At 40.6% G+C, this 23929-nt stretch overlaps 1 protein-coding gene across 3 annotated transcripts in view; it reads left to right on the forward strand.

The window, feature by feature from the left end:
* NAV2 (neuron navigator 2) overlaps positions 1 to 14356 on the forward strand; it is a 234526-nt gene extending 220170 nt beyond the window's left edge. For all 3 annotated transcript variants that reach the window (XM_050897832.1, XM_050897833.1, XM_050897831.1), the window contains 10 exons: positions 417 to 517; positions 2302 to 2397; positions 2556 to 2724; positions 4759 to 4994; positions 6238 to 6392; positions 6859 to 6930; positions 7415 to 7611; positions 8062 to 8180; positions 12792 to 12995; positions 14136 to 14356. In XM_050897832.1, coding sequence (XP_050753789.1) covers positions 417 to 517; positions 2302 to 2397; positions 2556 to 2724; positions 4759 to 4994; positions 6238 to 6392; positions 6859 to 6930; positions 7415 to 7611; positions 8062 to 8180; positions 12792 to 12995; positions 14136 to 14261 — 1475 coding nt within the window. In that variant the 3' untranslated portion in view covers positions 14262 to 14356. The remainder of the gene's footprint in view (positions 1 to 416; positions 518 to 2301; positions 2398 to 2555; positions 2725 to 4758; positions 4995 to 6237; positions 6393 to 6858; positions 6931 to 7414; positions 7612 to 8061; positions 8181 to 12791; positions 12996 to 14135) is intronic.
* Positions 14357 to 23929: the final 9573 nt, after the last annotated feature.

Genomic DNA, 23929 nt, shown 5'->3' on the forward strand with positions numbered 1-23929 from the left:
AAGCATGAATATTATTAACAGTTGAGGTGTGGAAATATGTCAGGAGCTGGCAGAAAGCCTTCTTTTAAAATGTCGTCATAGGTCTGCTACGCCCTAGATTGGAGTTGTCCAATTATGACCTCAGCTGCGAAGAGTCATGTTTAAAGCCATTTAATGGTGTACATTTGCCAGGGGATATATCGTAGGAAGGAAAATACAGAGTAACTGACTAATAATTTTCAATGACCTTCTCTTTTTAAGAGTGATGCTGATATTTGGTAGGGAAGTCAGTAAACCTGGTTCTTGTGTTTTACCTCGGGGCATGTGGAGCCCAGATGTGTTGTGTTTGACTACAATAAACCTGTTGGCGTAAGCCAGAATAGTCTTCATTGTTATTAAGATACAGCTGTGAAGCTGTTGATGTTTTCTGTTCACAGACATGCTGTTAGATGACACTGGAGATGGCTCTGCCCGGAAAGAAGGAGGCAGGCACGTCAAAATAGTTGTCAACTTTCAGGATGAAATGAAATGGAAGGAGGTGAGTTGTGTTTCATCCCCAGCTTTGAAATATAAGTGACTTTGGAACGTGCCAGGGAATTCAAATCCAATTTGTTTTGGAGGCTTTTATTTGCAAAAGACTTTTTAGTATTTTCTCAGCAAAATAGTTCATTGGTGTATCACTAGTGATCGACAAGGCACTCGGCTCCCTGCCACTTCCTTGGAACTGCTGAGAGCCAACACCGCCAGGTCAGGTCGTCCCATGGACTCACCTGCAATAGCTTTTTATTTTGCAGTTTCTTATTGGTGCCATCAGCACTGGCCATGAACCATGTCGGTAACACAGGATTGCTAGACTAGACCATGTGTCAGCAGTGTAGGTGATAACGTTACAATTTAAGCCTTTTAGCAGTATCTCTGAAAACCAAGCCCCTCTTTCGGCGTCAAGGAGGTTAGCAGACTGATCTGTACCTTGGGATAGCATCTGTTTAAGACTGATATCTTAAAAGCTGCACAAAGCTCTTGAGCCTTTCTGTTAAACATCAATCAAATTTTAACTAATAATGAAAATGATTCAATGTGTCGATAGAAGGTGCACCGAAATGCTAGAAGCACCGATATTCTGGAAGAACTTAATGGATCCATACTGGGAGATCTGTACCTTATCGTTCTAGTTCAAGTTGTCCTCTCTGGTACAAGTACCCCATTTTGAATGACATCATTCACAAGTAACTGAAAGAATCCTAAATACCCAGATACATTTCAGACATTGTAAAATTGCAGCCGACCTCATGTGTGTAATGCATGCATGAATGTGCTACATAATCTTTACCAAGCACTGACCTTGCTATCTCACGTTATGAGTACCTGTAAAAGTATATTTAAGAAATAATTTGATGTCTTCTGTAAGGGGGCGACAAAAATTTGAATAATCGGAAATAAAATTGACTCGGCAGATGTTTCCATTAAATACCAGTTTTGCATTAATAATTACAGCCCTGGATAAGCAAGTTAACAGTAAAACTATATGGCTAATTCTGTTGGACTCCACTGTGCTCACAGTCAGTAGTTACCACATGGAAATGATTCCTTACGTTTTAGTTGAACTTGAAGTTTTATGATAGAAATTAGTTCTTCTTCAACGAATGTTTCACAGTGAGTGCAGCTATGGAAGAATAGAAAAATGAGGTGCGTTCTGGTTTTTTTATCTGCCTTAGAAATCAGAAACAAAATTATCAACTAAAATGCTGTGATATAGCAAACATAACACAGAAGTTGTTATATAGAAATATATATATATATAAAAAACTCTCTCTCAATATAACTACTTACACATATAACCATGTGTAATTTCTACATATATATTTAGATTTCGATGTCCACAGCAGCATTTCTAGAAGTAAATAGGATAAACCTTGCAAATGCAACATACTCGATCGTGGAGTCACGGAAAAAATGAACATGCCATGAACTCTTCTGCCTAGAATTTTCCCAAGAGTCTTTCTGTCCTTTTGCTAAGCTGTAATCCTCTCAGAGGTTTTTGAATTATTCATGGATTGATTAATAAATACCTTTTACTTAACATCAGTACCACTTAAGTATCCTTTAGATTTGTGACTCCGACACTGTAGAAAACGTTTGGTAGAAAAGAAGGATTTCATATAGCGTTCAGAGTTCACCATATAGAGTGGTAAAGGTGCACCGTAATTAAAAAAAAAAAAAGGAAAAAAGGAAAAAAAAAAGCCAGCATTTTAATTACATTAGACTTGTCTGATACAGTTAGGATTTATTTATTAACTTAGATTCACATTTCTATGCATTTAGGATTCGAGGCCTCGCACCTTCCTCATAGGCTGCATCGGAGTCAGTGGCAAGACCAAATGGGATGTTCTGGATGGGGTTGTAAGGCGGTTGTTTAAGGTTAGTGAGTACAATTTGCTGTGTGCTTGAATTCTCCTATTAGATTTTGATGGTACCAAGCAATATTTAACTTGCTGTGATTATTACTGTTAAAGCATAGAACAAAGTCACAGAGATTTCAGTGCTGCCTAACTTTTCGTGTCCCTTTTTCACCCTAGGAGTATATCATTCACGTGGATCCCGTCAGCCAGCTGGGGCTGAATTCAGACAGTGTTCTGGGCTACAGCATTGGAGAAATCAAACGCACTAATAGCGCAGAGACACCTGAGCTGTTGCCCTGTGGCTATCTAGTTGGAGAAAACAACACTATTTCAGTTACCATCAAAGGTAATTACGCCTGACCTGTCTGTTATAGTTCTCACTAATTACAGTTTTATCAAAGCTTGCTGTGTCAAGAAACTCAGAGGAGTAGCAACTTTTTATTGTGTTTCTTTTTCCCCTCCCTGCGTTTTATTTACTGGTCCTTCTATTTTCATTTGAGAAAGACAGCACTTAGAGTATGCTAAGTCTATAAATTCAGCGAATTTTCAACCTGTAACAGTAGGGATAATTATACACCCAGCAATTTTCTCCACATGTCTTGAACTGATGCCTGGAGTTTTCCTGGAGAAGACCTCACACCGCAAGGGACATAGTGGAGTTGTTTGAGCAGCAAAGTACCTTCCAAATGAATAAAGCCTCAGAATTTCATTACCTCTTTGTAACAGCTATAGTTGTTATTTCCTTCATGTGGAATAAAAAAATTCTTGATTTAACTTGCTTGGTTGGTCTCGCTGAAGAGTCCCTCCTTAAGCACCAGTAAGGAGGGAACCCAGAATTCATGGGACACCTTAAAATCTGGATTTTTTCAAAATGTATGGTTTTCAGAATTCTCATCAATTTCATGATATTATACTGATAAGAATTGAATGCTTATATTTCTCATATGGTTTCTCATTTGGTTTCTCATGGAACTGAGAAAAACTATATATCATGAAAACTATACTATGAAACTAGATTTGAGGGAAAAAATCCTCAACCACTGCATTTTGAATGTACATCAGTTTGCTCAAAGTTACACCAGTGAAATCTCAAGCATAGATCTGCATACAGCAGTAGAGTATTTGAGAGCGTTGCCAAACACTCTGCAGCTCAACTTCAAAGTTTGGCTGTGGCATTTGACGGGAAGTGTTTTGATTTTTGAATATTGGTGCAAAAAACCTGTTACCTTGGGCAGCAAATCAGTGGGCAGGAAGACAAAATAAGCCATGAAATATCTCAGTTTACTGAAGCTTGATGTGAAGCCAGGGTATTCTGCTTACTTAGAGTACGTTGTCCAATAGTATAATCCCATTTGAAATACTGCTTAAGGACTAGACGCATCTATAAAGCTGCAATCTGATTTTATGTTTAACTTGCATTGGCTTGACTTGTACTTTGAAGGTTCATATGTGATAACAGTTTTCAATAAAATAGAAATGTATTTAATCAATTTATGGAAAATCACATACACTTTGACATATAAAGCTGCCTGTATAAATATTTAATATTCCAAGTAACCATTGAGGTGCAAACATTTCTCTGTGTGATCTGCCAACTTCCCTTTCTGCTGTTTATTTTGAAGCACTGTGTATTTTCCCTGAGCCAATTCTGCCTAAAGTGACTGCTGACATTGCGTAAATGCTATCAGTAGGAGTTTTATGTTAGAAGAGATAACTATCAGCGTACAGAGAAGGAGTTTAATTACAAGCGTTTGGGAAAGTAGGGGGAGTTGATGACAGCTGGAGTTTTTTTGTCTAGTGATTCAAAAGTAAACAGGTAAATTCTGGATGAATGCGTACCATATATGGTGAAATACTGCAAAATGGATGGTTTGTGTGTGAAAAATGTGGCCTGGAATCGTTTGTACGGCAACTTTCGTAGGTCTTAGACAATGTAGGATGCAGCTGAGTACTTTGAAAACTGGGAGAGCTGAAGGAGGATCCAGGCTAAGCCCATAGGTCACTTCTGCACTTGTTTTACCAGCTTTGTATGTGCTCCTCTTGACCACAGGGGATACCAGAGTGGGGAAGGGATTTATCTCTGAAGTGAGAAACAGCTTGGTCAGGTCGGATCTAAATCTGTTATTTTCTTCTAAGTGTTATTTTGGGGGTTTCTCCTACAATTACTGGGCCCAGGTACATTCACAAAATCACATTTCTCAGTTCTCCAGTTTGACTATCTAGTCATTTCAACTAATCTTGATTTGTTCACTAATGGGATTGCTTTGCAGCATTACAACTACTTGGTAAAAAAAAAACCCCACCTTTTAAATGGTTAAGTGCAGGTAATTTGGATCTAAATTGGGAATCCCTCTAAACGAGGAATCTTTTCCTGTTGCAGGTATCTGCGAGAACAGTTTGGACGGTCTGGTGTTCGAGTCACTGATCCCAAAGCCTATACTGCAGCGTTATGTCTCTCTCCTGATGGAACATAGACGGATTATCTTATCTGGTCCCAGTGGCACTGGTAAAACGTACCTAGCAAACCGTCTGTCTGAGTATATGGTCCTTAGAGAGGGCAGGGAGCTGGCCGATGGCATCATTGCAACCTTCAATGTGGACCATAAATCCAGTAAGGTGAGGAAACAGAAACCATCCTTGCACAATTAATGCTACTGTATATCAAAAGTGAGAGACTCCTCCTTTATTAATCCATAAAAGCTGATTTTAAACTTATCTTTCTTTTTTAAAGCGTTATGTTAATCCTGAAGGGAATAATATTTAAGATTTTCAGAACTGCAGATTCACCTGATTATGGGCCTGAAATAGCAGGCTTCCAGGTGTATATTTAAACACCTAAAGGTGTCATAATTTTCAAGTGGTTAGGAGCCTGAGAATTAAACACCTGCATAAAATTCCCAGCAACTTAAGCAATCCCTATTGCATGTGGGCTTTTTTCCAAAAACCCTCAAATGCATCTCTAGGCTGTCAAGAGTTTCTGCAGCTGCAAGTATCAGCAGTTATAATCTGCATATGTTGGGTTTGGAGTGACTGTTGTCCAGATACATTCCTGCGCCAGTAAGGCATGTCTCTGCTTTTTTATGTGCTGCTGGTTTTGCTGAATATACCTCCAGTGAATGTCTAGATTAAAGGGGAAAAAGAGGAAAAAAAAAAAAAAAAAAAAGCTGTATATTTGATGGCCTTAGGCACATTTTCCTCTGGAGGAAAGGGATGGTTGAAATTGTGGTTGTAGGCCACTGGTATAATTTGAGACATGCTATGGAATAAATGCTTTAAAGCTGCTGAGAGCATTTCAACCACACCCAGTCACCTGGCAGCAGCCCCGCAAGCTCATCCTTCTTTCACGGCATTGCTGAAGGCATCCGAATTTGGCCTCTGCCAAGGGATGCTTTTTTTCCAGATGAATTTTATCGGCTGTATTTCGACAGAAACACAGTTGCAAGAAGATATAGCAGACCTAGCTGGAATGCAAACTTTGGTTTGGTATATAAAGAGTTGAACAAGTTCCTGAAAAGAAAGAAAAATACGTTTCAGACCTCTGAATGTCAGATTAGGGCAGCACAAATGAAAAAACACGAACCAAACGACAAAATCTTGCCCCCCTTTAAGCCCTTATCTCACACAGGATTGCTGATACAGTCTTTGAATCTTCAGCATAACCTACAAAAGAGAAGGAAAACCATATTCTTCTGTTTTCTCACAGAAAATGTGTGCATTTGTAAGATGGCAGGCTCTTTTGCTTTAGATTTCACGACAAAGACAGTAGCTTATTTATCTTGACTGGATTTTCAAGGAATATGATGAAAACTCTGTTTATTTTTCTTTTTTTCTTTTTCTTTTCTTTATATATGCTTTGCAGGAACTCCGCCAATACCTGTCCAACCTAGCAGACCAGTGTAACAGTGAAAATAACGCTGTGGATATGCCTCTTGTCATCATTTTGGATAATTTGCATCATGTTAGCTCCCTAGGAGAGATCTTTAATGGACTTCTAAACTGCAAGTACCACAAATGGTAAAGAAATAATATCAGAACACATTCCAGATTTCAGTACTGCAGTCAGACCACTGCCGTTGCAAAATGTGATCACAAAACCGAACTCTAGATTAATCTGGTAAAGTGGACCGAAGGACAGCACTTCAGAGCTTTTTTTCTTTACAAAATGATCAATTCCTCTGAAGTCAGTAATAAAAAAGTAGTGGAGGGTTTGGGTACTTTGCATTCACTTCATGCAGTAGATCTTCATTACTCAAACCCCATTTTTAGTGAAAGTTCCTGCTTTGAGATTTCTGTTCTGCTTTCAGAATTTGATGTTCTTACAAGTCAGATTCTCAGTAGATAATTTGGTTATAAGTAACTACAAAAACCTTCTTTGACAAAAGAGGTTTGAATAACCTTCTTTAATGTTGAGATCTTACTAAAAAGTTGTTTTTCAAAATTTACAAGTATGATTTGCTTGATTTTTTTTTTTTTTTAATAGTCCATATATTATTGGCACAATGAACCAAGCCACCTCCTCAACACCTAATCTTCAACTTCACCATAATTTCAGGTACTGTTTATTCATGTTTCTTATTTATGTTTGTGGGCTTTCAAAGGAGTAATGGCTACTGAGTCATCTGAAATTGTTCTTATCAGCTGAAATAGCAAACTAAAAGAGAAATACCATTCGCTGGTAGTTGCTGCCCTAACATGTGCAGCTTTGTTATGATGCTGTTATTAAAGTAACTGCGGTTCATAAAACTTCTCCTTTTCAGAGGAATGTTAAGATATTTGTTCCTCTAACAAATTTTAAACAAGATAATAGGGAAAGCAGATACTGAATGAGAAATAAGCTGAAACAATGCACAGTACGAATTGTTTCAGCTAGCGAACTCGTTATTCCAAAATAATTTTTGCTAAGAAACATATGTGACTGGGATAACCCATTTAGATCATGATGATAATCTAGAAATAATAAGAGAAATTTAGTCCAGAATAGTTATGTTCAGTAGCATGAAAGAGAAATAATGGACATTTCTGCTGTTCTGCCGTAGATGGGTGCTATGTGCTAACCACACTGAGCCGGTCAAAGGCTTTCTCGGCCGTTTCTTGAGAAGAAAACTAATTGAAACAGAGATCAGTGGTAGGATGAGAAATGCAGAGCTGGTTAAAATTATTGATTGGATTCCCAAGGTCTGGCAACATCTGAACAAATTCTTGGAGGCTCACAGCTCCTCTGATGTTACTATTGGTAAGTGCTCTGCCCATATGCCCAGGCGTACGTAAATGTATGTATTTTATTTCCTTGTATATCAGGTGCATCCTTGTACATTTCCTTGTGTTATATTAGGTAAAAAAGGTTTCTTTAAAACCCTACTTTTAGATGGCAGTGTACTCTCAGGCACTGTACAAGAAGTTTCTAAACCTTTCCCCCCCCCCCCCTAAGAAAAAAGGACTTATTTCTAAGTCCTGGATACAAACTGTGTTATGAAATCTGGTTATTTGTTCTCACCTTGAAGGCTATAGTTTTTCAAGTTGATTCAGAGGATTTTGAGCTCAGGAAGAGCAATTCACCAGATAGCTACTTATGTTCTCTCATCCTTGGCTTCTTTCTCCAGAGAACTGGAAGTCGTTGTTTGATCCTATTTTGATGCATATCGTGATCGTGATTTGAGTGTAATATCTGAATTTCCCTTTCCAGGTCCACGGCTCTTCCTCTCCTGTCCGATTGATGTAGATGGTTCTAGAGTTTGGTTTACTGACTTGTGGAACTACTCCATCATCCCATATCTTCTGGAGGCAGTTAGAGAAGGGCTACAGGTGAGCAGGCAAAAGTGAAAAATCCTCGGGCTTGAATGATATCTATTCAAAAGGCGATACAGCATCGGACAAAACTGGATAACGGCAACGTTTTCTGTAGATAGAACTTTGCACACTGAATACCTGCGTGTCTGTGAACATGTAGCCTAAATTGTCATTAATTTCCAGCAGAATTATTTTCTTCACTGTGCAAACCATTTTGAAATACGGAGTGGAAGCACTGAAAGTCCTGATCAGATTTTTGAAAAGTGTTTAGATGCCAAAGTACTGATTTTTTTCTGGGGGGGGAGTTAGACACCCAAGTATCTTTCAATAATCTGTTCCAGAAGCACACCTTAAAATTGTACTGTGCATCTGAAGAACGTGCTTGTGGTCATTAACTTAGTTATGCAGGATTTTCCTTTGTAAATCAAATCTTTCAAGAGAGGAGGAACAAAACTGTGTATGGAGAGAAACGTATTAATGAGTGACAGGATCAGTATCAGTGACATTTTTATTACTTCTCAGTCTACAGGATTAATTTCTTATTAGATTCCTTCATAATTCTTTCAGAGGCCATAGTGAAATCATCATTGATTGCCTGTATTTAGTAACTGATTCATACTCTAGCGATTTGGGTAGTTTTAAGTATTGCCACACAATTCTTAGCGTCTGTACGACTATAAGGCTTCTTGGAATCAGGAGGAGGGTTCAACAGAGGATTGCTATTGACTTGCCATGCAACTATGGAAAAAAATGACCTTTTTTATTCTTCGGTCCTCTGTCCACAGAATAAGCATGGCAGCACGTAGTTTAAAAGACAGCTTTGGAGACAGCGTAATCAAATACTAGTAAATTCTGGGCATTGCATACATGAAAGTAATTATTTTTGATAAAGCTTTTTCTGTGAGAAAGCTCCCTGTATTTTGGTAACGTGAAGAGCCAGGACAGATGGGAACCTGAAGCTTTCCCATTGCAGCATCTGTTAGCAGACAGCTCATTTTCAAGTCACATCTTTTTCCGTAGAGCTAAACACGAGATCACACATACAGAAGTAAAAAGGTGGATCACGGTGAGAGTCTGGAAGATTAAAAAAGGGCTAAAGGTCGATGGGGAATAGGAAATTATGGCAATGCATTGGGAGCTTGTGTTTTGGTAAGAAGACAAATGCCATTTTGAGGGCATAAGCTATAATTGCATCGGATAAAGGTAGGAAGAAGGTAGTACTTCTGTAGGTAAAAAGACTCATTAGAAAGATAAATACGTGGAAAGGGTTCAGAAAAGAGCAATAGGTATCATTAAGATACAGGAAGCATTATTCAATGAGAGATGAGAAGCTCAAACTATTCAGTTTATTCAAGAGGAAGCTAAAATATCACTTGGTCTATGGGAGTCTTCTGCTTTAGTCTTGCAGGGAAAAAAGTCTAGTGGATGTTTGACAAGTTTGGACTAGAAAAATTCAAACTATAAGCAAGACACGGCTTGTTATTAGTAAGAGTAATTAACAGTTACGAAATTTTACTTACAGAAGTAATAGGTTCTCCATCACATATGTCTCTGTATCTGGAGTCTTTCTGAAACATGAAATAACTCCAAGTACGAGCTCCATGGAGAACCAGTTGTGTTGCAGAATGGTTCCTTCATGTTTGTGAAAAACAGTTCTCCATTCTGCTACGGCTTAGGGCTCACCATTGCAGTGTTTGTCAGGATACCTTGCCATTAAGATACGTAAAAAAAAAGTGTGAAAGATTTCTTTTGGAAAATACCAGAATTTTGTTTTGATTTGCTTGTTTATTACGTTTCTTTTCTATGCAGTACCCTTTCTGTATTAGAGGTTCTGCTCTCGTCTGCATGGGAGTACTCTGCAGAGAATGGAGAAATCATGAAAATGCACCAGTCTGCGTACTTGAAGAAGTACTCCAAAAAAAGGGGGGGGGGGGAGAGGGGACTTTACATTGTGCAGTTAACAACCACCTTGGGTTTCGTTTGCTATCTATACAGCAGAGATTTATAGACGTTAACAGAGCGAAGACAACGCTGTCATAGAAAACTGAGCTTTTACTAACGGCTTCTCACAAATCTATGAAATACATGAATTCTTCAACAAGTTTTGGTTAAAATTTGTGCAAAATATGTTTGCCATTTGAAATTTGTCAGTGCCTGGAGACTTCATTTTCTTTGTGATAAGGCTCTTAGACATGAGGAACATGATAGGTCCTGAAGGACAACACACATAGAGGAACTTTGCTAGAAATAGAACAGGAGACCCATTTTACATAAAACTTCCTATAAAGGAAGGTAATGGGAGCTGCTAATCTTTCTGACCTAAAACAAGGGTAAAGATTTCATGTGACTTTGTTTCCTTCTGGAAAGGAGAAAACTGATACTCACAGTGATGCTTGGGCTCTTTGTACGGTGTTTTGAAGCTCTCCTGTCAGCTGATGAGTAGATTTGGAAAGCATTAAACAATTAGTAACAAAAATGAAGAGAAAGAACAACAATTAATAAAACCATCTTTTTGCTTGCTTGTTTTGCCTGATATCTGCATCTTTCCTTAGGTTATTTGAATGGCTTGCGTTCCAAGTGTAAGGATTTCAGTTTCTCACTTTGTGCTGTCACTTCTGTATCCGCTTCAGTCCCATTTCCCCAAATTCCACTAATTCATTTCCATTGAAATAATTCCTCAATTTAGTCTAGAATTTCTCTTTTGTTGAGTCTGTGGATGAGAATAGGACTTCAGTACTCGAAGAGTAGTCAGAGTTGTGCTAATTGACAAGCTAATGCTAGAAATGTGTGTTTCATTTGGGGCTATTTTCTGTCCCCCACACCCACAAAGGCTCCTCTGAGAACACATCTTCTCTCATGAAATTGCCTGCCAGAAAGGAAGGGTGGACTGCTGATTTCACTCTGATCTCTGTGGATCTAAACTGAACTATTTTTATATTTCTGTTTCTCATTTAGAGAACTATTTTGGGTCAAAGACAAGCGAGCCAAATGGATCCTTACAATAATTGCTCCCATTGGAGCTGAGTTTTTTTGTTCTTCAAAACAGGGATGGGAAAATTAGAGGGTTATATAAAGCCCCAGTTCTTCCTGCTTGGTGTATCGATACAGAATGCAGCACCAGCAAAAAGAGGACCCCGAGTCCCTGCAGCTTCCTGCCACCATCACTCGTACTCCAGTCATTTCTCTTTGGTGCTTTGTGAAGCAACCTGTTTGATCCTTGCCCCCTTAATTGCTCCCCAGAAAACGTGCACGTGAAAGGGATGGACAGAACTGGTTGCTGTGGAAGGGACTAGTGAGTTAGTCATTCAGCCTCTCATCTGCTGAGGGTATGTGATGATTTCATATATTGAAATGGGAATTTTACTTACTAGCTAATTTTCAGAAATGAGCTAGGATCCACGCAGACCTTCTAGGTAGCAAAGACGTGTGAAAAATACAAAATCCTCTCCGCTTAGCAACTGACATGTATTGCTGTAAATTCAAGAACAAGATTAAGATAGGAGATCTGGTTTACCACAGCTTGAAGACATTACGCTGGGAAAATAGTATAGTACAGCTCGAGGATGAAGAGTATTTGGGTTGTGGAAGAGGCTGTGTTTAAGACTGCCTAGCACCATCTGCTGGGCACCTCTGCTGTGGGCTGGGGCTCCCTCAGCTCTGCTTCAGAATAAAGCAGATGTTGGTATTTAGAGCAGTTAATACTTTGCGCGTGCAGAAAATAAAACCACAAAAAACCAAGAAGACATAGTGGTGAGGAAAGTGAGATAGTCTTAGATCCGTCAGAGAGCTGATCAGTTCCTTTGTTAGACCACTGCTTTTCCCCCGTGCGTTGTGCAGGAGAATTTTCTGAATTCAAAATGCCAGGAACAAACTCCAGTTGCTGAAGGATATTAGGCTGAGATTTGTAAAGCAGAAGTAAAAGTTTTCAAGTCATGTTGTAGTTATGCTTTCGAAAGTCATGTGGCATTAAATTGAATTTATTATCTAATTAAGGCAAACTTAATATAACAAGAAGAATACGTTGGGATTCAGTAACACAGTCTGTTCAAAACAGAAAAAGTTTTTGAGATAGAGCTTGCTTACTTGAAATAGGAACGTGACCATAGACAAATCCTGCTGGCGCTTTTTCTTGGTTGAATACAAAGAAATTCCCCTGACTTGAAAACCTTTGCTATGACATCCATCATTATTGCCTGATGACAGGTCTCACGTTTCCTCCTACACATTCCACTGACGGCAGTTTCACGATGACAGCAAACGCAGATAAGGCAGCCGCTGGTGCGATCCGGATGTCAACATTGACGGCCTCTTTTGTGTATTGACTTTATTTAAGTTAACTTTATTAAGTGAGGTTATTTTCAGGTCTCCCTTTCTTCAGCTGGTGCCAAGAGAAGGGCACTGCAGTCTCAAAGGAGGTGGTCAGCCTCTTCCAAATCAGTTGCCATTAAAAATAGCTAAAACTTTGTATGTCATTATTGTAAGGGAAATCTCATTTGGTTTTTTTCAGCCCTGCTTGCAAGTGTTTTCTGCAGTGCGAGACTCATGGCACATTCATTTTGGTTAAGTAGGCACTGAATGAAATGGTAGACTAATAGGAATGTTTTACATGTTTTTATGCTTTTCCAGTTGTATGGGAGGAGAGCGCCCTGGGAGGATCCTGCCAAGTGGGTAATGGACACCTACCCCTGGGCGGCCACCCCGCAGCACCACGAGTGGCCTCCTCTGCTACAGCTGCGGCCTGAGGACGTGGGCTTTGACGGCTACTCCATGTCACGGGAAGGCTCGACCAGCAAACAAGTTCCAGTGAGCGATGCTGAAGGAGATCCTTTGGTAAGCTCTCATCTTTGAAACGGCAGAAGCGCTTCGTTTCCCTTGTTTCTAGGGATTAGAAACAGGAATAAAAAAGTAAAGGACAGCTGAGGAGTGATTAAAAGTTTTAGAACGAGAAGGCAATGTTTCTGGGGAAGCCATCAAGTCAGCTCAGGGAATTCATTCGCACAGAAAGCTCGTACAATTTTGCAAGAAACAGTGGCAGAAGCTTTTCGGATTCATTTGTTGAGGATATTTTGAGGATTCTTTTTTTTTGAGAAGTGACTGAGGATATGTGTAATAAACTTAATTTCTACACTGTGGAATTAAATACGTGATCTTGTTACACATACTTGAGTAACACAATGGAACCATTTCATTTAGCCTGTTTTGCCACAATCACAAAATAGGCTTGTTGCTTTACTTCACGTGGCTTTTAGAGCTGTATTCTTGACACCAAATGAAAATTGAGATTTTCAAAGAATGTATGAACTGATAGTCTCCATGACTGGTGTCTAATCTGTGAATCAGAAATACCACACAAGCATATAGGGAAATGTTAACGTGTATTTGTATAGAATGTATAAATTGAGCTTGAAGGTAACACTAAATACACATTTTCTTCCAATGGGAAACAGTTATTGAAGCTGCTGTGCAAACTGAATGCCCTGAAGCTGTTCTGTTGAGGTGTACATTTTTCTGGACAGTTGGGAGTATAGAATGTGTGTTACAGTTTTTACTAGCTCATATATACATATACAAATAATAAGCCACATATTAGGACATTCTGATTTGCCTCTTTGACTGATCTGTCCGTATTTCCATGGGTCAGAGGAGAAGAGGGGTAGGATGCTTGCAGAATCCTGTCGTGTACGGCTGTGGACTAATCCCTTCCATCTTCTCATTTTCACCTTTACTGGAAAATCATGCTTTTTATGACTAACTTGTATGCTGCTATAATATGATTTACAGTTAATATCTCAGTTAATATCTTTAATTAAGTTAATATCTCAGTATTAATCTTAATATTGATTACCCCACTTGTTTCTTCCTTTTCTTTGTTACCTGCTGGCAAAGTGAATGCCACTGTAGCTTTCTTAGGGAGTTGACATTCTTTCTACCTCAGCATACAAGTAATCGTGAACTTCTGTGCCTTTGCAGATGAACATGCTAATGAGACTGCAAGAAGCAGCCAACTACTCAAGTCCCCAGAGTTACGACAGTGACTCTAACAGCAACAGCCATCATGATGACATCCTCGATTCGTCTCTGGAGTCGACGTTGTGATCTTCCCCAGATAGAAACAGTGTGTTTCCATTATTGCTCTCCACTTGGCAAGGACCCTGATCACAGACTCATGAAAAGAACACGTTCCTGGGCTGGGCTGGGATCTCAGTATTAGAGCTGCAAGAACAAGACGACACTTGGAGTCAGTCTTGAACCTGGGTGCAGGCAACCCAAGCAACCTTTGTATTGTTTTTCTTTTGACGATGATGAGAACTGCACTATTCCTTTGTTTTCTTCTGTTTAGTTGCTGTAAGCTCTCATGCCTAAGATACTGAAGATGTTAAAAATAATCATCATTACTAAAAGTTGAAGGGGCGGGGGGGAACTTCACAGCTATGAAGCAAACAGCTTTGTGCCATGTACTGTCCGGAAGGAGAGGGGAGAGGAAATTTTTGCCTATGCTGCTTCTGACCAAACACGTTTAGGTGAGGGCTGGACTTTTACCAATCAGCTTTGCAGATTAAACTCAGCTTCATATAGTTCTGGTGCTATAACAATATCGCTTGCCTTGGTAATAATACTCAATAAAGGCAAAGCTGCAAAACAGGGAAATTTGAATAAATATTAAAAAAGAGAAAAGAAAAAAAAAAAGAAAAGAAAAAGCGCTGCTCTCCTTGCCAGTCTGAGACCTTGGCTTTCCTTCATTGTGTGTTTATAAAGATATATATATAAATAGGAATATATAAAAATATATATACAGTCTGAACAAATCAGGTTTTTTCAAACACTGTGTAACAATCAATCCTACTACAAGTGAAAGACCAGGTAGCCCTTTGCTAGTCAGGGCCTGATTCTCTTCCCACTTACATCCACGTAACCAGCTCGGTTGACTGCAGTGGCATTACACCCGATTTATTTACGCTGAGGAGAGTGAGTTTCCCTCCTCCGCAGAAGTCAGCGAAAGGGCCGTGCCCCGTGAAGTCCTGCAGCTCCAAAGGACCTTCGGCAGTGCACAGGCGTTGTGAGCCCTGTACACGGAGGTGAGCTACACCCCTGAAAAGGGATTAATCGGACTTTCAGTTTTTAATTCTTGCCATGAAACGTTACAGCTGTTTTCTAAAAACTCTGGGTTTTGTTCAGAGGTTCCGTTCCAATCAGCACAACCATAAATGGGTTAATTAAAACTCAGCTCTGTGACAGTTCCAGTGCTACTCTGGTGACAACATTTACTTCCATGAGTTTTCTTTTTCTTTGGAAAAAAAAAAAAATTAGTATTTTAGCAGTATTCAGGTCGGGTTAAAAAAGGAGGGAAGGTACTGCGTCTTTTAAGTTTAGCTGGGCCATGCTTTTGAGTTTTGGCAGAGCTGTGAACCTGGTTTTATTTCTCCTGAACGCACACACCTACGGTATCAGTGTTAAGGCTTGTACTTCTGTTGGGGAACAAGAACACCTCCCAAAGAATTGCACTTTCCTTTTTACGGAAGCAAATGCTTACACCACCATCACCACAACGTCAGCTGTACCTCAGCAAAAACGTCACTCCTCAATATTGATTTGTACTAGCCTTTCCAGCTATCTTTTGGTGCTGACTTTTAAAGCGATGCCTTATTTTGTACTAATTGTGTTTGATTAAATTAGTGCTGTATATTATGGGATTTTATTTAAAGAAACAGGGCTAAAGTCATCTCTTGGAATATCATAAGTTGCTGTGAATATTGTTTGTATAAGATACTAGAATTTGTTTAAATGTGACAAAAAAGGAGGGAAATGAGATAACTTTTCAGGTTCATATCAATCCGCAGCTAATAAATCACTGAAGAGCTGTTTTATCCATGCAGGAGAAAAAAAAAAAAGCTTTTCAACTATAATAAATGCTGTCATTAATAAATTACAGGAATATGCTGGTTTTTCAATGTACAGAAAGAAAACTTATTACAAACACTTTTTTAAGAGCTTGTGGGTTTAAAGTAATATAACAGACAAGTTCATGCTTCTGTGACTCAGCTTGAGAGGATCGTTTTATTATACCTCATGACTTTCTGTAACATAACTGTACTTTGTCTTACTGAGCTGGTCTTGAATCTGCTCCTGTTACAGCTTTTAAGTGCTGATGACTTTTTTTTTTTTAAAGAAAAATATTGTAAAAGAAAAATTTAAATATTTTAATGATGGGGGGGAAGAGCTTGGTGTTGTTACTATTTTAACCTTATGAACTCTATTTCATTATTTCACTGAATGAAATACCAAGGGTTACTCAGCCAACGTTCCTAATCCAGTTCTTGGTACTGTAAAAATGGGATAAATCTGTATGGAATCAAATACATAGCATGCTAATGATGAGTTTGAGAGAGGTTAATTTTTCCAGTAGTCTTGACAATTCTGCTTGCCAGCACTGACTTAACCTGCTACTACTGTGAATTTTGGTACCTAATCCCCCAACTGAATCCATGCAGATAGAGCATGTGCCTGTAAAAAAATCCAGTTGCAGGGCTAGGGCTTTAAATGGACTTAATATCCTAGAAAATGTCTCAGTTAACCTTTAACTGAGTGCTATAAGACATCTTTTAAATGGTGTTTTATTCGTGGGGAACGGGGTAATTTTTTTTTTTTCTCCTCATTTTTAATCCTGTGCTTAAGCTCAGGAAGGAATTTCTGTTCTCTATTATTTCTTATTGACACTAGCTTGGATTACAGTGAGAGGCAATTTTGAGTAGGCTAGTCATTCTAAGCATCACAATATTCAGTGTCTTTTCGGAAACTTCGGGAAGCAGGGTTACCTGTTGTGCACAAGTCTTAGTTTTTATCAAGACTTTTCATAGATTAAGTCTTTGTTTAAGTGACTTTGTTCTCATTTAAGGCTTTTTCAAAACGCTTCCTTTTTTTTTTTTTTTTGCCTTTTTTCCTTACAAAGTTGGCTTGTTTAAACAACAAAATCAACAAGAAAGAAATGCAAGATTCTATGCAACATTCATGTTGAGTGATAAATTGAAAGTATAAACCATTTTCTTTCCTTCAGAACTGCCAAGAATGATACAGGCCATAAATGAGATGTGGTTTATTTGGGGAAGGGGAGGGAGGGGGTTGGTTAACCTTTTTGTACATTTTGAAAGAAGCAAACTGATATTTCATTGTTGATGCTTAACTTCGATATTATGTGTATGAAATCTTGTCTAAATGTGGCAATTTTCTTTCAAGAAAAAAAATACAAAAACAAAGCAAAAAAATCTTTCTTTGTTGATATTAAATGGAAGGTTGCTGTTTTGATCTAGTCGTTTCCAGTGGAACAGTTTATGAAATATGTTCTATAAGATGTACATTTTTTCATTGTAACATAGAAATGTAAATATTTGATTAAAAGTGCTGCATTTTGATGAATTTTTTCTAGCCATTTTTAAAGAGAAAAACTAGGAATTGAGTATTTTGTGTACGTTTATGATGTTTTCCATTTGCTCCTCTCCCTATTTAATTTTCAGTTCTCATTTAGGATTGGAATTTGTGAATGGTCTGTTTGAGATCATGCCTCCCCTTTCTCACCCTCCCCGTTTCTCCCCCTTCCCCGCCCCCTGTGTCATGGAGAATAAAGCTGATGATTGTACCAGTCTTAAATTATTCATGATTCAATAAAATTGATGCTTATTTATTCAGATTTGTGGCTTCCCAGAACTTTTTGTCCCTTCTTAATCAACATTTTCTATTTTTTATTTGAAGATTGTGGGGTTCACTTCTTGTTTTTATTGGCTTCTTGTAAGTACTTGTGAAAAGATGCCAATAGCCCTTACCCACAGCCGGAGGAAATTTAGCAGAGGGACTACACCAATAGGATTCTCTCCCATAGCTCACGTTTGCACAGAGTATCCATCAAGATCTGCTCAAGACAAGACTTGTCTATCCATTTAGAGTGTCTCTGCATAAAGCTCAAAGTCAGTCAATACGGGGCCAGCAGGCTGGACGTATCCTGATACCAGCTGGTGCCAGCTTCCTTGTCAAGAGAAGTCCCTGTTGGTCACAAGGGCTGCAGGTGGCAACGTATGTTAGGCTTATTCTGAACACGCTTTGCAGCATGAACTTCATAGAATCGCAGAATGGTTTGGGTTGGAAGGGACCTTTAAAGGTCATCTAGTCCAACCCCCCTGCAATGAGCAGGGACGTCTTCAACTAGATCAGGTTGCTCAGAGCCACGTCCCACCTGACCTTGAATGTTTCCAGGGATGGGGAGCTAGGAGTACTTAACTTGGTGACCCTGGGCAGATCAGACTGGTCATTTATAACAAAACCATGACATTTTTTCATTTGCAGAGAAAACACGACAATTTTTCTGGTAACTTTGCAAAGACAGAGTATTGTTGGCATCACTGCCGATCTCCAAGGCGAGCTCTAGACGGTGTGTGTGCCCCAGCATAAGTATGAGGCCATCTACAAGCCTTCACTTGCTCTGGTAGGTCTTTCAAACTATTTTCATTCTCATCTCTGGGGAATTGATTTAAAGGAAGGAAATGTCAGGGCATTAAGCAATTCAGTTCATAGAATCGTAGAATGGTTGGGGTTGGAAGGGATCTTTAGAGGTCAGAGTGCCATCCAACCTGACCTTGAATGTTTCCAGGGATGGGGCGTCTGCAGGCTTTCTGGGCAACCTACACATTCCACACATTGTTACAATTTGCTCTTCACCCATTTGATAGGGACACTATGATTATACAGTAATAAATTTACGTTGGTCAGTAAGAACATGTAGGGATCTATTATCCTCCTTTCAAATAAATGCTCCAACTCAAAAAAAGAAAAAAAAGGACTCTCTTTTCAGAAAGGATAAATCCAAAACCCTCTGCACTTGAAGTGTAAGGGATAATTCTCAACAGCAGTAGTTTCTTTCCTGGAGACTATTTTCTATTCATATTTCTGCTTTTTTGACAGTTCCTTGTAGTTACGTTGTCCTCTACTCACTGATTTGAACTATTAATGTTGATTTAACCTAAAAATACTCTACTTTTCTTTTAATAACACAGCAGTGCAAACTGTAACTCAGAGCTGATCTTCCATAATGTGGGCTTCATCTGTCCCGCCACAGCAATTTTCCGGAGGCAGAATAGTTTTGGACATGCTCAAGCAGATTTTTCTGTGTTCTGTAAACTTCCTTTGATTCACAAATTGCATGTTTTAGAATTGGCCCTGGAAACACTCCAGCCCTGATCTTGGACAATGTTTGAATCAATACTGGACTGGCACCAAAATGCTTAATCTCTCTCAGGAACTCTTCTTCCCTTTCTTTTCTTTTTTTGGCTGCCCTGTCCTTCCCCATGTTCTTGTTCTTCTCTGCTCTGTGCACACTGTCTTGTACACTCATCTTCACATTTTTTTTTCCTTTACCTCATTTTCTCTTCAACCTTCATTGCCTGGCTTTTCTGTTTCCAACATCCTATTTCATTCTTCTTTTACATCCTTCCTGGATCCACCTCATTATTTCTCAGTACCGTAGGATCAGTGCTGGCTTCCTTTCTGCAATGGAAAGGGAAATTCCGTGGAGTCATTTTACGAACTCAGTTTGCAGCCTGTGACATGTACATACATCCTTCGCTTTCCACTGACCTTTTCCACTGGTATCTTGAAGCAGTCACCTCAAGAACCAGAGAGGAAATACCTCCTGATACCCTTCAGGCTCCCATCTTCTCTTCTGCACTTTCTGTGCACGGCCTCATTTTACCCCTTTACTGATGCTGACGATTCTGACATTAATCTCTACGTTTGGTGTGATAACTGAGGGCTCGTGATATGGAAACACCTACTCTTCATTGGTTTCTAGCTTTTAATGTGGACAATCAGTCTGCTTCTCTCTGCTCCGCAGTTTATAGCCCCCACTTGGCACAGGGAGGACCCACGTGAGGTTGCTTTTCGTAGCACACATCTGCAGTATGTCGGCAGGAGAGGAGCAGCTGCCCGTGGACCCTATAAGCCCACAGTCATTCCTGCCCCCTCCTTGTTTATCAGGAGAAGACTTTTGGGGGTTAGAGCAGAGCACAGCAGCTGAGGACAACTCTCACCTCTGCCAATGGCAGTGGGACTGACTGTAGGCAAATACTTCCCCGTCGACATCTCCATTTGCTTAGCCACACAAAGAAATCCATGCTCCTCGCTCCTTCCTTGATCATAGAATCATAGAATGGTTTGGGTTGGAAGGGACCTTTAAAGGTCATCTAGTCCAGCCCCCCTGCAATGAGCAGGAACATCTTCAACTAGATCAGGTTGCTCAGATTTGCTCCTTTGCTGGAGACTCAAGGAGACTGAGCTAGTAACAAGGGGTGGAGACCATGCTCTGGCTAAGCATGGGTAATTCCTCCTCCTGCTCCTGTAAGAAGTTCACCCATGTGGGGCTGGGCAATTAGGAGCTCTGAAGGACCTTAATATAAGATGGGATCCACAGGCAGATGGGAAGAGGTTGTGCTTCCAATGAGATCTTGTAGTAATCCTGACTGAAAGACCATTGTACATCAAGGAGTTGGTGATCCACATAACAGTTACCGTGAGTATGGCCAGGCCTGTGCTGTGCTGCGCTGCCCTACGCTGCGAGAACAGCCTGGCCTTCAGACCTGTGTGGTGCTGCACAAATCCCTTTGATACCTCACTGAGTCCGAGGGCCTTTCTTACTGGGATCATAATGAACCAGCACCACCCAGTGCAAAACAGATGTTAGCACACAAAGCTCAAGCCCGGTGAGGGAGGAACAACCTCATAAACTCAGGTCTGTGTGAGCCACTAAACCTCACCCACAACAGTATTTCTGGCAATGTTATTCCACCATTTTCAGCTTCCCGCTCTCTGCCCACCCACCCCACCCCTCAGTCTTGACTGTTACATCAATCTATTTCTGCACAGCGGTGCACAAGTCGTCCATCAGGTTCCTGGAAGGCACTGAGGACTGGTTCCTGCTGCAGATGCTGGACGTGCCGACTAGGAACAGCACATGGCTAGATTTACTTCTCACAACCCAATAAGACTTACTTTACAACATAACTATCAGTGGTAGCCTTGGATATAGTGATTATAACATTGTGGAGTTTAAAATCCTGCGAAGCATGCTGAAGACCGGTAGTAGGACAAAGACCCTGGCTTTCAGAAGGGCCAACTTCAATATGCTCAGAGCCAGCTGTGAGAGAGTCCGTGGGAAGCATCCATGGAGGGCAAAGGAGCTTGTGAGTGCTGGGAGTTACTCAAGAACAGCCTCCTGGAAGCACAGAAACAGCCCATCCCTACAAAGGGAAAGGGAGAAGGCAGAACAAGAGACCACCCTGGCTCAGCAATGAGCTTTTGGGTGTGCTTAAACACAAAAATAAAGACACATACTGGCTATGGGAAGGTGGCCAAATACCCATCAAGGACTACAAGAACCTTGCTAGGGCATGCAGAGCTGCAGTCAGGAAGGCTAAGGCTCAGCTAGAACTGAAATTGGCCAAAGATGTCAAGAACAACAAGAACAGATTCGTCAGCTACAGGAGCAGTAAGCAGAAGCACAGGGAAGGCATAGGTCCATCGCTAAACAGGGCAGGGAAACTAATTACAAATAATGCTGACAAGACAGAGGTTCTCAAGACTGTCTTTGCCTCTGTCTTTACCAGCGTAGCTGGACTCCAGATCGCAGCCTCAAGCAGCTGCAACAACGTATGTGTTGACCCACCAGTAGCGGAGGGAGGGCTGGTCCGCGTCCTCTTGCAAGGGCTCAACCCACATAAATCTATGGGCCCAGGCAGAATCCACCCCAGGGTATTAAAAGAAGTGGCTGACGTTGTTGTAGGCCACTGTCTATAATCTTTGAAAAGTTGTGGAGATCAGGGGATATCCCTGATGAGTGGTAAAGGGTAAATGTCAAACCCATCTACAGGAAGGGCCCAAAAGAGGACCCAGGAAACTGCAGACCCTTCAGTCTTACTTCAGTCCCTGGGAAAGTAATGGAACAAGTCCTCCTAGAAACTATTATAGACCAAATAAAGCAGGTGATTGGGAAAAGCCAGCATGGATTTACCAAAGGCAAATCATACCAGACTAACACGATCGCCTTGTACAGCAAAATAACATTTTCTGTCTGCATGGGGAGCACGGTAGATGTTGTTTACCTGGACTTCAGCAAAGCGTTTGACTGTTTCCCACAGTCCTCTCCTGGACAAACTGGCAAAATACAGATTGGTTGGGTGAGCATTTCTGCCACGTGCACTTCTGACGCACTGGTCAGCAGTTCCGTGTGCTAGACCAGCTGAAATCAAAGCAAATCAAGAAAACTGATCACTTCTCTGCTCTTCAAACCGATCGCTTTGGGCCCAGCTGTGTGCCAATGCGTGTGCACGGGTTGGGGAGGAGAAGAGGAAACACAACCAGGAGTGAGACCCTGCCTTGTTCCTCCTGACAGTAGTAGAGCCCATAGCTGTTGTGTCAAACTCTACCTTAAACTTCCCGGGCAAAGATTTTTAAATGCCATCAGTGTTTTTGAGGGCTGAACTTGAGTCTCTTCAAAGAAGTCTGGCTTTCCTTAGGATAGGGGTTTAGCGCTGTTGGGGGTTTAGACTTTCATAAGCCTCAGCCTGCACTGGGTGCTTCTGGAAACTACGGCCTTGCATCTTGGGCTCTATTTCTTTAAGATGATTGTAATGTTCAAACTTTCCTGGAGGACAGGTGTTCTTCAAAAGAGGCAATTTAAATTTTTTTTTTTTTTTTTTTTTGGCTCAACTGTGGCATTCTCAAGCTCTGTGGTACTGAAACGGGGTGACTGGTGAGGATTTTTTGCTTACTGTTGTTAGGAAAGACAGTATTTCATACAGATGGGATAAACATGCTTTCCTCCATACGGTGTTAACATCTGTGGCTTATTAGATGATTTCTACATGTATGGATAAGTGTTTTTTCAATGGGCATACGGCAGTATGGGTGCAGTGTTCCCAATACGGGGTGGTGCAGGATGCTGCCTCCCTTGTCTGCCCTGGCTGTGGCACAGATGAAAATGCTTCCAGCTCCCCGACTTGTGCGGGGTGCTGCTTGAGCCACCTTTCAGCCAGGGATGGGACTGGAGGGATGCGGCGCGGCCCCACGCATCCCAGGCACGCTCCGGGGCTGCCGGTGGAGGATGCTGCCATACAGCTCTGCAGGTAACAACAGCACAGACTCCCTGAGAACGTGATTTCTTTTCTTTTCTTCCTCTATCCAAAAGCCACTCTCCCACTCTGGGGGAGATCAGAGTTACAGCAGGCACAGATGTTGAACCAGCTGGTTTCTTAAGGGATAAAACAATTGAGAACTTGCTGCCCTGCGCTCACAGTCACCAAAGAGAAATCCCCCTCTCTGCCTTTCCCGTTCCCCAGCGTCAGATATTTCCATCCTGGCAGTGACAAGGAACACTAGACATACAAGATCACTCCGGGCCGACAGGTCTGCAAAAAGAGCACTTTAATATCATAATGCAGCAGTTGTTATGGGAGTGCCTGGCATACAGGATTACTTTGTTCCAGAGTTTCAAAAACTGTGGATACTACTAGTCAATATGGAAATCTTGCCATCTCCATGAAGGCAGGAAAGGCTTCTTATCCCCTTTCCTGCTTTCCCAAAGCATAAAGAGAGCTGCATTAAAAAAATAAATAAAAATTTTCCAGGGCCAGCAGTTTTGTCTTAGCCTCACCAAGATTAGCTAGTTTCAGAGAACAGGGGGAGGTGGCCTCTGACCCTCTTTATGTTAACAGCAAATTATGAAACAT

Source organism: Gymnogyps californianus, chromosome 5 (genome assembly GCF_018139145.2).
Source record: "Gymnogyps californianus isolate 813 chromosome 5, ASM1813914v2, whole genome shotgun sequence".
Lineage (NCBI taxonomy): Eukaryota > Metazoa > Chordata > Aves > Accipitriformes > Cathartidae > Gymnogyps > Gymnogyps californianus.